General features: G+C 42.8%; 2 protein-coding genes across 4 annotated transcripts in view; one reads left to right on the forward strand and one right to left on the reverse strand.

Moving 5' to 3' along the window:
- Positions 1 to 1,512: 1,512 nt before the first annotated feature.
- cnga4 (cyclic nucleotide gated channel subunit alpha 4) lies at positions 1,513 to 13,726 on the reverse strand. Its single transcript, XM_086219338.1, has 6 exons — positions 13,668 to 13,726; positions 13,484 to 13,590; positions 8,746 to 9,329; positions 5,726 to 5,971; positions 4,153 to 4,318; positions 1,513 to 2,371 (listed from the first exon to the last, which is right to left on the reverse strand). The coding sequence occupies exons 1-6, from the start codon at positions 13,709 to 13,711 to the stop codon at positions 1,560 to 1,562; spliced, it is 1,959 nt and encodes a 652-aa protein (XP_086075464.1). The 5' UTR covers positions 13,712 to 13,726; the 3' UTR covers positions 1,513 to 1,559.
- A 2,799-nt stretch (positions 13,727 to 16,525) lies between these two features.
- fhip1b (FHF complex subunit HOOK interacting protein 1B) overlaps positions 16,526 to 18,121 on the forward strand; it is a 33,450-nt gene continuing 31,854 nt past the window's right edge. For all 3 annotated transcript variants that reach the window (XM_086220844.1, XM_086220843.1, XM_086220842.1), the window contains exon 1: positions 16,526 to 16,847. The gene's annotated coding sequence lies outside the window, so the exon portion shown is untranslated. The remainder of the gene's footprint in view (positions 16,848 to 18,121) is intronic.

The following is an 18,121-nucleotide window of genomic DNA, read 5'->3' on the forward strand; positions in this document are numbered from 1 at the left end:
TTTAATAAATCCATCCAGATTTTGGAACTTTACTGGACCTCTCTTGGATGTTCTTGTTTGTTTTTTTGTTTTTTTTATGGCTACTTCCAAGTGTCAAAGATTCCCCAGTCAACACTGCTGTGACAAAAAGGATGATATAGGGCAAAATAGTCATTACATCATGCGCAAATAATGGATTGTGTTAGATTGCTACATAACAGCAAGGGCACCTTCTTTATATCAGCCAATCTTAATGCTTAATTTGGATCTCAAATTTTTCACTTAATTGCCTGACAGATTTACAGTTTTTCGATTGCTTCAGCACAATTTGGAAGACAGGGCTCGGTTTTTCAAAACACTACACCCAATTAGCACAACACTTCAGATTCTTTGCAAAATGAAACACTCTTATAAAAACTATACACTAATTTATAAAAAATACATTTTATAACCAGATGAAACACTCGTTTCAGTTGACTTAATGCTGTAAGAACCAGTTACACACTGCTGTTGCAAACCTAAAACATTTTGCGGTACTGAAAAGCCATAGTAGACTAAAACCGAGCAGTTTGCCTCCATGGTAAGTTTATGATAACTAGTTTGTGAAATAAAAAATTACTTAGTCAGTTTCCCACTTCCCATGAGGTGACTTGTTGTGTCTGTCACGCTTCACTGGTATTATCAGTCGAGTGTGACGTGATACGTTAAGCTAAAGAAAGTTGGGATACCCTAACTTCAGTCACGGCTCCATGAATGATGTAACGGTGACATAACAATACCTTAAATAATACTACGCTCACTCAAGCAGCTCCATGCCACAAGACTACATAAAACCGCAACAAATTAGGATAATGCTTCACCGCTGCTCAGCCATTGTAGGCTGCATTTATTTTCAGCAGTGCACGGACTGTTTTTAATTTGTGGCGTTGAGGAGGAAAAAGCATGTCCGGTTGAAGCTATAACTTCGTGTCGTAAAGAAAATGTGAACGCACGTTGAGAGAACATCCAAAAGCCGCATTTCAAATTAGGTTTTACCATAGACTTTGATGATTATCTACAGACATGCACTTACTGACGTCTTAATTAGACAATGTGCAATGTAATGCACACCATGGATCTACTTCAATAAATGTATTACTTTGTAAATGTCGACAGACTCAGAGAGACTTCTTTACGTTTACTGAGATGGTAGTGGGTGTTGACCTTCAATTTAAATCTTTCTAACAAGTGTGTGGAACTATGTTTAATCCATCAAATTTAAAATTTAATAGGCTGATATATCGGTTACTTGAGTTTTTTTATTCCCAAATATTGAAATCTGCATTGGCCCCCCAAAAAATCCGTATCGGTCAGGCCCTAATCTATACATGTACTGTGACCTGTCCAGGGTGAACCCCGCCTCCCTCATGGAAGATGGTCCCTTCCTCTGATCAATACTGTTGTACTATGGTGCCATCTAGGACCCCAATGTTGTATTGCAGAAAAAATGAGAGATTAGTTCAGTAATTTTATTATAATTAGAGAGGCAGAAAACACTCAAACACTGTTGCTACTTCCTTCTCTCTTATTTTGTGATTCATTCATGTTTCTGCCCTTCCATCTGTCTCCCCACCCTTCTTTTCACCTGAGTCCTCTTCAGCCTTTTCTGTCCTTTCTTCAGGCCCTTTTTCTCCACTTTTGTCTTTTTCCTCATCACCTTGTACAATCTCGGCTCCATCTGCTTTCCCAGGTCTGTCATCACCAGTCTCGATATAGTCCCTTTTCTTCTCCTGGTCATCCTGGTCTTTCACTCCAGATTTATTTCCTTCCTTAATCCTCTCCACATCTTCCTTTGTGCTTTTAGTGCTCTCTCCATCTCCCTCTTTAGTAACATAATTACTGTCCTCTCTCTGTCCCTGTTTTTTAAACTTTGTGTCAGGACCCTCCTCTTCTTCTCCCTCGGCTTCTTCTCGCTCCCATGCAAACTCTCCTCCTACCCCTTCACCTCTTCCCTGTCCTCTTCCTTCACCAACCTCCCCCTTTCCCCTCTCTGCCAGCTGAGTCTCACGTGCTGCCACCTCTCTCTCCAGCTGCTCGACTCTGGCCTGCATCTTGCGGTTGCTTGATTCTAATTCCATCATAAGTCGTGCCAGTTTGGTTTGTAAACCCTCCAAGATGTTCTCCAGCCTGCTTATCTTTGTTTCAATTTTCTCTGCCTCCCCCTCTTCTGCCTCCACACCCTCCACCAACATGCCCATCTTGGTGAGAATCTGTCTTCCTTTCTCCTCCAGGTGGCGTTTGGCTGCTGGAAACTCAGACAGCACGTCTGTCAGGTCTTCTTTGGACAAGCTGAACAGGTCTGAGTGGCCGATACTTTGGATGTTAGCGGTTCGTCGATTGCCCGATTTGTTGCCTAAAACAAAGTGTTGTGATTGCCTCTGGCAATTATCAGTGACATTTTCAGAACAACAAAGAAAGATATTACATTAACAGAATGAGATTTGACAAGTGACTGTCAGAGACCATCAAATTTCTAAGGACACTGAGACAGGCGGTGCTTATCACTTTTCAAAATGTTAATAATTAACTTATTAATGATAACAAACCTGTTTTTTTCTTGATAATGAGAGATTCTAATCAATTATATAACACTCAAAAGGAAATTAATAATAATATAAATGACCCCATTATCACGACAAACATGATGACAGTGCAGCCTCTGGCTATAGCGTGTCAGAGGTAAATGCACAAACCACTGGGGAAATATTCTGTAGCTGCTGACGATCGGACTTTCATTAACGGTCTGAAATCAATGGAGTCATGATTTCACATGGCATTTTGCTACTTCCAACATTTCATTACAGTATCATACTTGGTTACTCCCGTCCTGCAAGGGTCATGTTTTGAAGTCATTAATGCTGTGTTGTTTCAGCGGTTTGTTTGCAAACTTACTAAATCAAGGCATGAGTGATAGTATTGACATCTGATTTCATCAGTTTGCTGCTTTCTCTTTGTTCTGCCATACTTATGCACGGTGATCTTCTTAATTTGCCCTCACTGCTTAAATTACAGATGAATTATAATTCATGTACATAATATGGGCGGCATGGCTCAGGGGTGGAGTGGCCGTCTAGCAACCAAAGGGTCGCTGGTTCGATCCCCGACCCCAGTGACCATGTCAAAATGTCCTTGAGCAAGATACTGGACCCATGATTGCTCCTGATGAGTAGGTTGGTGCCTTGCATGGCAGCTTCCAGCATCACTGTGTGAGTGTTTATGTGAATGGGTGAATGAGATGACACTTTAAAGCGCTTTGAGTACCGCGAAGGTAGAAAAGCGCTATATAAAATTGTGTCCATAATAATCAAGGGTAGTTTCCCTTATAAATGCATAAATACTTTTTTTTTTTTAACTTTCCATAATGTACAAAAATGTCCAGAGTGTGCTTTGTCTATGAAACGAGCCAGGCAACCCATCCATTCAACCATCCATTTCCTTCCGCTTTTCCTGTTAAGGGTCGCGGGGGGGCTGAAGCCTAGCCCAGCAGCATTCGAACGAGAGGTGGGACAGGTCACCAGTCCATCACAGGGCCACCACATATAGACAGAGAGGAAGCTGGAGTACCCAGAGAGAACCCACACAGGCACAGGGAGAACATGCAGGCTCCACAAAGAAAGACCCCGTGCACGAGCCGGGGCTGTAACCCGGAACCTTCTTGCTGTGAGGCGACAGTGCTGACCACTGCACCACAGTGCTGCCCAAGACAACACTCAATGATGTACTCTAAATTGACTGTAGGTATGAATGTGAGTGTGAATGGTTGTCTGTCTATATATGTTGGCCCTGCGATGGACTGGCGACCTGTCCAGGTGAACCCCGCCTCTCGCCCGTAGCCGCTGGGATAGCCTCCAGCCCCCCCGCGACCCTTAACAGGAACAAGCGGAAGACGATGGATGGATGGATGGACACTCAATGATGTCTTATTACCTGATTAAGTCATCTAAAAATGTCTGTATTCCAGCTCTTTATTCAACTGAATTTTGTTTCCTGGCTCCTGAGCATATTTTTCCAAGTTACACAAGTAATTGCGGCTGCAGTTGTATGAACTATCGTATCAGGCCCATTCGTCTCATAAAAGTAAATAAAGCATTAAAAGTTGTATGAACATCTGATAATACATGACACTTGACTTACCTTTGATGTTAAGAATACTAATTTCTCCAAAGAAATTTCCCTCACTCAGCACAGCGTACTCTGTGACCCCGTCATCTGCTACAACTGCAAGTTTTCCTTCTTTAATAATGTACATTTCATGGCCCACATCTCCCTTCCTGCAAACATATTCTCCTGGACTGAAAACCTGCAAGACATAATGCATGACAGCTACTTTTACTGTTAAGATGTCCACATTAACAACTTTTAGCATGAGTATCTACCAACAGTTGCAGTGTTGATACAGCTAAATGGATAAACCCAAATCAAGAATGCTGGGCCACCACAAAGTGCCAGAAAAGCTTTGCGTAAATCTTACTCATTACTGGAACTCTACAGAGTGTGAAGCACCTTTACTCAAAAAGACATTTCTTCATTTGTTGTTTTTATGACAGTGAATGCTCTGCTAAACACATCCGTCCAAAATCTTCCATCTCTATTATACTGTGTTCAGATCTGGTGACTTTAGCAAATTAAGAAGATGCAGATTAAAGGCATGCTTGCTAGTTTGTTCTTAGAAGAAAGCGGAGGCAATGAGATATACAGGAAAAGGACACATGGGGACATTGTAGTTACACACCTATTTTTGAGTGCTTGACCCCCCCCCCCCCCCCCCCCCACACACACACACACACACATTTTTTTTGGAAGAATGAGCCCTTTCTAGACACTGAATGCGCCAAATTTGTGGGCAGGTAAAGGCGGGAATTTGCCGACTTCTCTTTGTGAAATGGATGCGTAATATTCCTCTTTCCAAAAAAGCCACCACTTGTGTGGGCGTAAACATGTGACAAGACGTTTAACACGAAGTTGCGCGTTAAAAGTGACTTAATACGTAGACGTCGGAGGAAAATTCAGCCCCGTGACAGTCTGGCAAACCTTGTAGTGTCCCAGTCCAACCTCTATCTGCGGCTGCTGCTGATGCGGTCACAGACCTGGTGGTAATTTTTCTTAAGTTTTTCAACTTGCTGGTGACCTGTTTCTTCGTCCGGCAATAGCCACGTTTACCAAGCTCTTCCGCGACCTTTTCATCCAACAAGCCATCCTTCACAGTCCAGTGAGGTGTTTATCCACGGTCCTCTCGGCAGTGATGGGTAGCAACTCCCTGATCTCAGCGGCTTCCCAGGTGCTTCATCTTGCTGAAGTGACGATGCGTAAGAAGAATATTTAGCCCCGTGACAGTCTGTAAGTTTAAAACAGCATTTGGCTGCTCTGGCTGCTTACAGCGTCAATGTTAACATTCTTGGAGGTGTCTGATGCGGGAGACCCGGCGAGCGTTATGTTTGCGAGTTTGCATCATCATCAACACCTCCGCCCAGCTCACAACTAGCCGGCACATTGACGATTTACATAGCAATGGAGGCGGCAATAAGTGAACCCTCGGAGGAGGAATATTGCCTGGCCAAAATTGAAATTGCCGCACTCTGCGTAAAACCTGGGACCGAGCCGCAAAAAGACGGGCAAATTTGCGGATTCCTGTTGGCGCTTTTAGACTGGAACAGCTGTCAATGCACTGAGCCACCTGTTTCAAATGAACATCATCTCCCCCCTGTACCTGAGGTGTCAGTTTGAGCACCAGCTCCTCCAACAGACTTTTCTCGCAGCTCTGGAAGATGGTGACTTTGGAGAGTGTGGGAAGATGAACACTAACAGCAATTTCCGTCCTTAGGTGGACAGGCAGCTGCTGCAAGATTTCATTCTCTCGCATAATCTTCTTGTTTATGTGAAGATGCTGGTACCAGCTGTCAATGCGCTGGCGAAGCTCTTTGCTAATGTGATGGCTACGCAGATAGGCCTTCACCTGAAAGAGGGAAAGAGGAAAATGTTTAGTTTCCAGCTAGTGTGCAGCTGTCTGTCAGATTCTGTTTCCTTGGTCATTGTTCCACCGATATTTTCTCTGAGAATCCTTTTGGAGCCAACCCAACATTACTGCCCTTGATGTTATTTAGGGTTATGACTTAGTTTGCAGCACAGATACAAAAAAAAAAAAGATTTACTGACTAGTAGAGGAATAAATCACACATAAGACAAACAAAATCAAAAATCTCATGCTGTTCATGATATAAAATAATTGAAAAATACTTGAATATATGTAATTAAATATATAACATGTAAGCAATGATACTATATATATATATGTACAATTCACACACACACTCAAACACACATATGTCCATCCATGAATTTTCTATACCACTGTGAATCTGGGCATTACGTTTACACAGGATCTGTACTTTAATTCCCACATAAAACAAAGCTCCAGGTCTGCCATATTTCATTTACATAACATTGCTAAGATCAGGCACATACTGTCTCAAAAAGATGCAGAAAAACTAGTCCATGGTTTTGCCACTTCCAAGCTGGATTACTGCAACTCCCTCCTATCAGGCTGCACCAATAAGTCCCTAAAGACTGTCCAGATGGTGCAAAACACTGCTGCTGACTAGATGTGGTAGAGGAGACCATATCTCTCCTGTACTGGCTTCTCTGGATTGGCTGCCTGTTAAATTCAGAATAAAATTTAAAATTCTCCTTCTAACATACAAAGCCCTCAACAGTCAGGCTCCTTCATACCTGACAGAGCTCACATATATGTTTGTGTGTGCGCGCGTGTGTGTGTGTTTGCGTGTGTGTGTGTGTGTGTGTGTGTGTGTGTGTGTGTGTGTGTGTGTGTGTGTGTGTGTGTGTGCCGGGACAGTCCTGATCATGAAGGACCTCCAGAAGGGACCAATCCCATCCAACTACCGACCAATAACCTGCCTCTCCACAACATGGAGGCTCTTGTCAGGTAGCATAGCAGCTAAGATAAGTAAGCACATGGGTCAGTACATGCACAGGGCTCAGAAAGGAATTGTCACTAAAACCCGAGGAATTGTCACCAACACCGAGGAGCCAAACACCATCTACTGGTTGACAGAGCAGTCACCTGAGACTGTAAGAGCAGACAGACCAACCTGTGCACCACCTGGACTGATTACAGTCACTGATTTCTTTACAAGAAAGCCTAAGACTCAATACCACAAATGCATACTTGAATGTCTGGATCTGTACAACATCAACAGTAAACTGAGAGCCTTTGTCAGAAACTTGATGGCGATGTGGAAGACGACCCTAGAGGCCAACTCAAAGCCAATAGCCCAAGTTAACTTCAAGTGCAACATATACCAAGGAGATTCTCTGTGACTACTCCTGTTCTGCATGGGCCTGAACTCCATCAGAGCGGGCCCGAAGCACAAGAGCTCTACGCTCGAGATTGCACAAGATCTACAACACCAGATCAGAAACAAGGCGCAGGCTGTGTAAGGATGCTCTTGAGACAGTCAAACACATAGCAGGGGGTGTAAGATGCTAGCTACAAAAGCATGCGTAGAGAGGCACAACCGAGTGCCGGGGATAGTGTATAGAAACATCTGTACCCAGTATGGACTAGAACAGTGTTTCTCAAACTTTTTTCAGTGATGTACCCCCTTTGAAATATTTTTAGTCAAGTACCCCCTGACATGCGCAAAACAGAAAATAAAGAGGTACAGTGCTGTGCCGTCAGTGTCTGATTTATTAAAGTTAAACAATTTATGTCAATGATTTGCTAGCGGGCTGCACGGTGGTGCAGTGGTTTGCACTGTGGCCTCACAGCAAGACGGTTCCGGGTTCGAGTCCCGGCTCTTTCTGTGTGGAGTTTGCATGTTCTCCTCATCTCTGCGTGGGTTCTCTCCGGGTACTCCAGCTTCTTCCCACCATCCAAATACATGCAATTGGGGACTAGGCTGATTGAATACTCTAAATTGACTGTAGGTATGAATGTGAGTGTGAATGGTTGTTCGTCTCTCTATGTTGGCCCTGCGATGGACTGGCGACCTGTCCAGGGTGTACCCCGCCTCTCGCCCGTTGACGCTGGGATAGGCTCCAGTCCCCCCGCGACCCTTAATGTGTAGGAATAAGCGGAAGATGACGATGGATGGATTTGCTAGCGTTGGCTAATTTCTCCCCGAAAAAAAAACACCAGTGCCTTGGGTGCCTACTTTTGGTACTTTGTCGGCTCTGGTTTCGCCTTCTTTTTCACTTGTTTCTCTGTATTTTCAGCAGCACATCTCCATCGTTACAGCGCATTGACATGGCAACGGCAGGTTATTGACAAGTGATGCTGGGTCAGTGGGTCAAATTAACTTGGTTTAAACAAAGGAAGGAATACGAGAAGGTTGAGAAGTGCCAGGGGTTAGAAGAATAGCTAAAATTGATGTGGAAAATCTAGGCTGAGTGGCAGTAGGCAGGAGTGGTCCCAGTGGCAGTAGGAACACTTGGGGCAGTGACCCCCAAACTTGGAGAGTGGCTGCACCCAAACTAGAGGATGACACTTAACCACTCTACAAGGATGTATATACATACATACACACACACATACTGTACACACACACACACACACACACACACACACACACACACACACACACACACACACACACACACACATATATATATATATATATATATATAATTGGTGTTGTTAAATTAATAATTTGGCATATGGCAAAACTTCAATTGTATCTCCTCTCCCAATGCTTCTGTGTTCCAACTTACCAGTTCATGGTTTGGGAAAAAGACATTGTCACGGTCCCTTAGGCTTGTGATGACATTGCCAACATTCCCAACGATGGATGCAAACACCAGCACAGCAATCAGCAGGTCTGCAATCATAAACAAGTACTCCTCCTCTCTTTTTGGTAGTGGAGTGTCTCCTACAGTGGTGAAAATCTGAGCAGAGAACCAGAAGCAGTAAAAGTACTGACGACGCAAAGAGGCGAACACTGGGTCAGTGATGTTGGGGTATACCCAACGGTCGCTTCCAAAGCCGATGTAATTGGAAAGTGCAAAGTAGAGGCAGGCGTTCCAGTGGATCAACACAAAGATGTAGATCATGAGTTTGGAGATGCGAAAGGTATTTGGGTAAGAAGTTCTTGTCTCCATGCGATCGAGGGCCTCGTTGAGTCGTGGTGTACGGAGAAGGCGGTTGATCCTCACCATTGGTGTTTGGATACCAAAGATGAAGTAGAAGAAGTCAGTTGGCAGCAGGGAAGTCAGGTCCCTTAAAAACCTTTTAGAGTGCAGGTAACGCCTCTTCAGCTGAGTTAGGTCTTTGACCAGGATGCCCTGATCCAGGTAACCTGGAAAGATAGAGTACAAACAAGCCAATGTTGTTACAATTACACCCTCAAATCAATGACAATGACTCAGATCATGACTGAAAGGTAGAAATCAAATACTCTGATGTTTATTATTTTCAAGCATTCAAGACAGTTGTAGTGCTGATGTTGGTTATGAGAGGGTAAGAATGTGACACAGTTTTCAACAGTGTTCTTTAATTCAGTTACAACATGTTCCAAGAAAAAATTCTTGGGCCTTAATTAGCAAATTTTTAAAAAAAGTATACCTTTATTACAAAATAAGTAACCATCCATTTTCTATCACTTATCCTGTTCAGGGTGGTGGGGGGCTGGAGCCTTCCCAGCTGCCTTCTGGCGAGAGACGGGGTTCACCCTGGACAAGTCACCAGTCCTTTGCAGGGCCAACACATACAGACAGACAACCGTTTGCTCTCTCAGCCACACCTACAGTCAATTTAGTATACTATCAGCCTCGTTCCAACTTGCATGTTTGGACTTTGGGAGGAAGCCGGAGTACTAGACAGAACCCACGCAGGTACAGGGAGAACATGCAAACTCCAAAAAGAAAGATCCCATGCTCCAGCTCGAAACCGAGATCCGTCTTGCTGTGAGGCGACAGTGCTAACCACTGCACCACCGTGCTGCTCAAAATAAGTAAGCTTTATACAATTAGTTTAAAGCTTAAGTTTTGTTTTGATTAGCGGTTTACTTGTTGCTCATTTTTTTTGGTTATCAATACAGTGTTATAGAGAAGTGTTTGCATCAGCTTGTAAATATATAAAGTAAATGTTTTAAGAGCTATAGAATAATGACCATCTGAGTTTAACTGCACTTTGCAGTTTTGTCAAGAGGGCTCAATTTATACTAAACAATACATTTACAATTAATAATCTTTCAGTTTAATGAGTGAATAATTTATTATATTTTTCAAAGATTAATTACATGTATCTGTGGATATTCTCAGTCATCCAGGTCATGGTAGGTCTCAAAAAAGCATAAAAAATGGCAACTGGACTAATCTCGTGTGAGTAGAAGACGTTTCGCCTCTCATCCAAGAGGCTTCTTCAGTTCTGAATCCTGGTGGAGAATATCAGCTATATATCTACCAGGAGGGTGGTGGCAAAAAACGAAAAACAACTGGTCGTACGACCCGAAACCAATGACTCGTCAGGTGTTAATAGGAGTCGTTGGCCTGACGACCAACCCGAAACCAATGACTCGTCAGGTGTTAGTGAGAGTCGTTGGCCTGGCTGGGCTGTCGTTACCTCTCCCAGCCCTCTCGGGAGGGTCGTTGGGGTCACCTGGCTGCAGGTGAGAACGACAGCTGCTCCTCCTTGGGAGGGATCTAAGCACAGCATTGTAAGTGGGAGACAAGTGATGTCTGAGGCCTCCTCCTCGATTCAAAGATGGCTGTTCTAGTTTGACATGAATGGCTTCCTTCACACCTCTCTCAAACCACCTGTCTTCTCTGGCTAGAACGCGTACCTTGTGGTCATCAAAGGAGTGTCCCTTCTCCTTCACATGAAGGTGGACTGCTGAGTCCTGGCCTGTGGTGGTGGCCCTTCTGTGTTGTGCCATGCGTTTGTGTAGTGGCTGTTTAGTTTCCCCAATGTACAAGTCAGAGCATTCCTCATTGCACTGCACTGCGTACACTACATTGCTTTGTTTCTCCCTTGGAATTTTGTCCTTGGGATGCACAAGCTTCTGGCACAGCCGTGTTTTTGTCTGTAGAAACCGTTATTGTACTGGAGTGGCGTTGAGGCAAAGGTCAAGGAGGTCACACACCTGTCGGCAGCACTCTCCAGTGCAAAATTACCTCCATCCAACATCTCCGCAGAGGAGAAACGGGCACTGAGAACCCTGCAGAAAGATCCCAACATCACAATCTTACCTGCAGATAAAGGGAGATGCACCGTCATCCTTAATACAGCTGACTACCAGGATAAGATCAGCAGCCTCCTCTGTGACACAACAACTTATGAGTCCCTAAAACGAGACCCCACAGGCACCTACAAACTCAAAGTGGTCAACGGCCTGCAAAAGCTGGAGAAAAGTCACGTCATCGACCGAGCCCTGTACTACAAGCTCTATCCAGGCAATGCTATCCTTTGCATTTACGGCTGCCAAAAATTCATAAGGAGGGCGCCCCACTAAAACCTATTGTAAGCAGCATCAACTCTGTGACATACAACATCGCTAAGTATCTTGCGACCATCCTTTCTCCTTTGGTGGGGAGCACCCCCTACCACGTAAAGAACTCTATGGACTTTGCCAACAAGATCAGGCAAATCAGCCTAGACCCTGAGGAAACTATGGTTTCATATGACGTAACATCGCTCTTTACTTGCATCCCTACTGGAGACGCAGTGCAGACAGTAAAGAGGAAACTGCTGCATGACAACACTCTGTCGGAAAGGACCAACCTCTCCCCTGAACAGGTGTGTGACCTCCTTGACCTTTGCCTCAACACCACTTACTTCCAGTACAATAACGGTTTCTACAGACAAAAACACGGCTGTGCCATGGGATCACCCGTGTCTCCTATTGTAGCTAACCTGTATATGGAGGAGATGGAGAGTGTGGCACTGAGGATCTTCAGTGGCCACTCACCGAGGCACTGGTTGAGATATGTGGATAACACATGGGTCACCATCAGGAAGGGTGAAGTGGAACCTTTCACAAAACACCTTAACTCGGTGGATAAAAGCAACCAGTTTACAAGAGAGGATGTCAAAGACAACTGCTTGGTGTTTCTAGATTGCAAAGTAAGCATTGAAACCAATGGGGAACTCAACATTGGTGTCTACAGGAAACCCACCCACACGGATCAGTACCTCCTGTTTGATTCACACCACCCGCTGGAACACAAACTGGGGGTCATCCGTACTCTAAAACACAGAGCGCAGAACATCCCATCTGAGGCGAATGGGAAACAAAGGGAACACAAACATATTCACTCTGCTTTTCAAACCTGTGGTTATCCTAACTGGGCTTTTATCAAAACAGCTAGAAAGCCCAGGGGAGATAAGAAAGACGAGGGCCACAGGAAGAGAAACAATATTGTCATCCCCTATGTGGCAGGAGTCTCAGAGAAACACAGGAGGATCTTTAACACCCACCAGATCCCAGTACATTTCAAGCCCAGCAACACGCTGAGGCAGACGCTTGTGCATCCCAAGGACAAAATTCCAAGGGAGAAACAAAGCAATGTAGTGTACGCAGTGCAGTGCAATGAGGAATGCTCTGACTTGTACATTGGGGAAACTAAACAGCCACTACACAAACGCATGGCACAACACAGAAGGGCCACCACCACAGGCCAGGACTCAGCAGTCCACCTCCATCTCAAGGAGACGGGACACTCCTTTGATGACCACAAGGTACGCGTTCTAGCCAGAGAAGACAAGTGGTTTGAGAGAGGTGTGAAGGAAGCCATTCATGTCAAACTAGAACGGCCATCTTTGAATAAAGGAGGAGGCCTCAGACATCACTTGTCTCCCACTTACAATGCTGTGTTTAGATCCCTCCCAAGGAGGAGCAGCTGTCGTTCTCACCTGCAGCCAGGTGACCCCAACGACCCTCCCGAGAGGGCTGGGAGAGGTAACGACAGCCCAGCCAGGCCAACGACTCTCACTAACACCTGACGAGTCATTGGTTTCGGGTTGGTCGTCAGGCCAACGACTCCCATTAACACCTGACGAGTCATTGGTTTCGGGTTGGTCGTCAGGCCAACGACTGCCATTAAGACCTGATGAGTCATTGGTTTCGGGTCGTACAACCAGTTGTTTTTCGTTCTTTGCCACCACCCTCCTGGTAGATATATAGCTGATATTCTCCACCAGGATTCAGAACTGAAGAAGCCTCTTGGATGAGAGGCGAAATGTCTTCTACTCACACGAGATTAGTCCAGTTGCCATTTTTTATGCTTTTTTGAGACATTAATTACATGAAAAACTTTTCTGTAAGTCTCTGTAAAAACTGTATCCAGTTAGTACATATGAGGGAAACTGAAAGCATGCGCTCATGTTTTTGTTTTGTGATAGCACACTAGAGTAAAGAAATGGTTGTCCTGGCTACTGTTAAAAAAAATCAAAAAGAAATACTTTTACTAAAAAATTGTCTAAAGACTAAAAACAAACTGTTAAAGAATTTACCAGTATGAACTGTGATGATCATGTCAACCATATACATGAGGTCTGACAGATAGTCCAGTGTTAGCCACACAGGCAGGTAGCTCAGTGCAATTGCAGTGAAGCATGTCCTGCAAAGATATTACAAATAAATTAGACTGTGTTTCAAGGAATGATAAACAGCATTCATTATATTCAAGACGTATACCTCAAAATGATGATCACCCAGTTGTAGACAATGGGGAAAATCATGACCTGGAGCCATGCATAATAGAACTGGTCAGCAGGATCAACAACCCACTCTCTCCAGCTGATTGTGAAATAATAAGGGAGACAAGGAAGGGTTCACATCTCAAGTTCATTAAATTACATCTGTTCAAAATTCTGGAATTCCATTTTTCTTGAACACCCTAATAGGAGCAGCTGTCACACTTTGGATGTTCATGTTTTAATTTGTGACATTCCAAGCTTTCTAAATCTGTATAATAAAAATTATTTTGGCTCGTTTTCCCTTTATCTCTCTTCAGGACAATAAGGACTTCTTTCCTGCATATTTTGCTTAAATGTCATGAAAAAAATTTAAGTCACATTTAAATTTTAAGTAACACCCATGAATAATACAAAAATATACACGTGAATCCATTTTTTTTTTAGATAAAGACTTCGTTCTAATCGACTATTAGCTGGATTTAGGGTGATTCATAAGAGGCAGGGTCAAAAGTGGTGAATAAATCTTTTTCTTTACTACTCACTTAATTTTCCATTTCAGATTCAGGTTGCTGCTCAGTTTCCCTTCATCCTTGATGATGCCATCTTCTCCTTCATCCTTCACTTTCTGCCTCTGGTACCACCTGACCAGTCTCTGCCACTCATTACCTCTACTACGAACATCACCTGCTTTATTCATTCTCCAAGGTTAAAGTAGACTAACACATGTTTTCCTGGGTAAGAATACCCACTGCTCCCGGTGATGGTTCCTTCTGCCCAAGAGCTACAACCTCTTGGACGTTACTGTAGATAGTCACGCTGATCACCTGAAAAACATAACAGGTCTGCGGGTGCACTGCCTAGTGACGCTGGTCTCTATGGAAGAAAACCACAACAGATGTCATGGGTCCTCTGGGAATTCAGTCCTCTTCGAAAATCTGTGAAGACCTCCTGCTTTATCCCAAACAACAGATACTTTGTCAACATCAGTAAACATAGATGGAGTGTACTTTATGTTTGCATAAATATTACAATAATATTCAGATAATATGTCAGAGATTATTCTGTATATTTCAAAAGACATTAAGATGAATTGTTATCTTAAGGAAACCTAAATGTAAACGTAATATGTAAATGACTTGTGTATCCTTAAAGACAAGTTAGCAAAGGAATAAAAGATTTGTTTTAAAATGGAAACGCTAAAGGTGAGCATCTGCACCTGACAGACCTGTCCATGTCATCAGCTGGCAGGGAGATCATCATGTTTGAACATAATAACCCCATCTCAAGGTCACTGACTCACTTTTTCCAACTATTTCTCAAATAGTGTTCATCTGTTGACTGAGTCTGAGAACCTTCTTCCTATTAAGACGGAACGATTCAGTAAGTAGTAAGTATTCAAAAGTTTTTTTTTTTTTTACTTAATATCGCTATATTGTAATGTATTTACAGAACAATCATAAGACTCTGAAACCACATGCAGTACATGAACGAATTATATCCTTTTACAACACAGAAACGGCTAAACTTCAGGATAGAAATACAATTTAATCCCCATAAAATTTGAAAAAAAAAATTGTTTCTTTTCTTCAACCTCAAACAATGACTTGAGATGGTGATCTGGGTTAGTATTGTTGTAATTATCCAGTTGCAGTTATCACTGCCAGTGCACTTTGGGTGAGTTTCAAGTTAGTTGTTTCACACGAGTGTATCGGGTTCTTCCGAGCTGCTTGGTTATTTTATCCCTAGGGGCATCACCATAGCAGCATGAATCCAGCCAAAGTAAAGCATGTATGAAAATTATGTTTTAATACAGTTTGAATTGCCATTAGTTAAAATAATGATCTATTTTGAAATTGTCCAAACAACGTCAAAACAAGGTATGAAACTGACACAGACTGGACTCTATAGTGCCTCACTATCACACCTTGAGGAGCAAAGTGGTATTACAAGACAGGATGGCCCTGGGTTAGCATGCTTGCTTCAAACTTGTTTGACATAAAGTGCAAGCCTTTTCTTTTTCACGTTCTACCGATGATTTGCATGCATGGATGCCCCATAACTTTTGAACCACTGATGCACTAATATTCTTTGAGGCCCCTGTCAATTCAGGGCCCTTGGAATGATCATCACTTTGTTTCTGATAGCTTTACTTATTTGCTTCAGTTTTGCTTACAGATATGAGTGACTTTGCACCTGTCAGGCAATTTTCAGTAAATGGATGCATAATAACACATTTATTCTCTAATGTCATAGAGGCCTACAGTACTTTTAAGCACAAAGAAAATAATATTTTACCTGTTTAACCATGCACACCATACGGGTAGAGATGCACGATAATATCGGCACTCTTTCAGGTGTGGCGGTTAATCCATGTTACTTACATACTTAGCTATTTTCCTTTTTTCCATTGATTTTTATTGCAGCACTCTCATAATGTTTTGCAGGATTAATTTCTTCTTGTGGTGTCTTTGACAATACTGAGCACCAGAACTGGTGTTACTTGCTGCTTCTCTGCACAGAAGATTCTATATTATTACATATTATTTGTTGTTAATGTTAGCCATTGTGTCTATAAAAAAATCTGCAAAAAAGAATATGGACCATCAGCATCCATCCAAATGCATAATATCTGTTAATGTATGCTTTCACCTACAGCCAGAAATATCAATAAATATAGGAGAATCCTGTACACTGTATGCATACACATAATAACACATGATGACGCAAGGTGGTCACCTCTGGAAACTGCCCCCCGACCAGGTCTAACCTATTTAAAATGTCTAGCAGTGCCCCTGCATCCAGCAGCGAAGAGCAGCTTCGATGTGGGTGTGAGTCAGAGAAGTCGTGTGGGAGGAGTTAAAGTAAGATGGCTGCGGGAGAGGGGAGAGTGTTTCAGAATTCATCAAATGGGATGTTTATCTCTTGCTAGCAGGATGCGCAACCGCCCTAATGAAGGAGTGGTTACTTTGTTTGCTTCCCCAAGTCGGCATGCTATAGCTGGTCAGCTGTCCTCGAGAAACTTAAGCACTGCTTATCCGTTTACTGCTCTGACATTGTGGAATTCATTAGCAGCTAGTCGTTAGCAAACCACCATCGCTAACTTACTAGCAGCCAGCTAACAGGTACCCGTGGAAATCAGCAGCTTGCAACAACTGTTGAGACTCTCACAATAATCAAGGTGAGTAACTTGGCAAATGACTAATAACACAGAGCACCCGCACTCCAACAAGATGAAAGCATCATATCCACGGTATCCGATATTTCCAAACCAGCTAATTATCTGCGAGGTACCAACTAGCCTGCTACATCATTTCGCCATTGAGATGCATTGATTGTTGTGTTCTGGCGTAAGCTGCCGCTTTGCCGTGTTACTGTGAGATCTGGCTGGGAATGGTGACTTTATCATCAGATGGATCTAAAGCACTAATGAGATTAAGGGCCCAGTGTGTGTAAAGGCATGGCCATTGAATTTATACTATTTGACGGCCACGAACAAGAGCCGAAGGTGCTAACACCATGTCAGACTGGAGAGGACACGTCCCACACTGCAGTGATTGATGCCTCACTTTGCACACTCCCTCCGGGAACTTTAGCCTCAGAGGATCTAGTTATGAGGCTACAAAAAAATTAGAAAGTTTAATTTATATTAATTTGACTGTTCTACTGGGGTTATGATTTTCCATATTACAAGGTATATAATTGTTTATCATTCATCTGATTCCCGTTGGAAAAACTCACAGAAATGATAAGGATATTTTTGTGGGGATCCGTATTATGTTTTCCCAAGTCTTAATGAATCACAGTATTGATTTTAAAATTCCGTTTTGACAAGGAATTAGCCTTTAACAAATATTGGAACCTTTGCTGAGTGAAAAGTAGGGAATTATCACTGTGCAGTTAAAGCTGAAGTGAAATCTTCATTGTCTTCCTTGCAGCTCTTCAATGGAACCATTGGTGACTGATGTCACCTCCCTATTTATTGTACAGCAATTTATTATATAATTATTATTAACATTACTCTTGCCTGGGCTAATTTTTCTTTTAGCACAGTTCAGTTAAAACAGCCTGGCTGAAGACAATTTCTATGTCATGTTTGCAAATAGAAGTCTAGGGAACAAGAGGGCCTCTTGAAACACATCGTTGTCAATAAAAAGCAAATGTGGTTGATAGAAAGTTGTAGACAACTTGAGGAAAGAGAAAAGTTGAGGCACTTCTCTTTGAAAAATATAAAATGTCTGTCTAAATTAAATGTGGTGCATTTCGTGTGACATTTCACTGTGTAGGTTGTTAATGTCATAGGCAGTTTTTTGTTGTTGTTGTTTTTTACTAAGAAGTAGGGCATAGTTTTAAAAAGACATGTATTGGCGATTATTTTCACTGATGTTGCAATCGTGATGTGACTTGCGCTTTTAGAGAGAATGTTCATTTTACATCTTAATTGTTATTTTCATT

The sequence above is a fragment of the Aulostomus chinensis genome, chromosome 12, assembly GCF_037954235.1.
Source record: "Aulostomus chinensis isolate RoL2024-O1b breed Wild chromosome 12, RoL_Achi_v1.0, whole genome shotgun sequence".
Lineage (NCBI taxonomy): Eukaryota > Metazoa > Chordata > Actinopteri > Syngnathiformes > Aulostomidae > Aulostomus > Aulostomus chinensis.

Excerpts from the sequence above, each read along its gene's own strand:
- cnga4 (XM_086219338.1), bottom strand. The coding sequence starts at position 13,711 with ATGATTTTCCCCATTGTCTACAACTGGGTGATCATCATTTTGAG. Across the intron at positions 5,972-8,745 it reads TTTTCCCAAACCATGAACTG|GTGAAGGCCTATCTGCGTAG; the intron begins GTAAGTTGGAAC and ends TCCCTCTTTCAG. Across the intron at positions 2,372-4,152 it reads TAGTATTCTTAACATCAAAG|GCAACAAATCGGGCAATCGA; the intron begins GTAAGTCAAGTG and ends ACTTTGTTTTAG.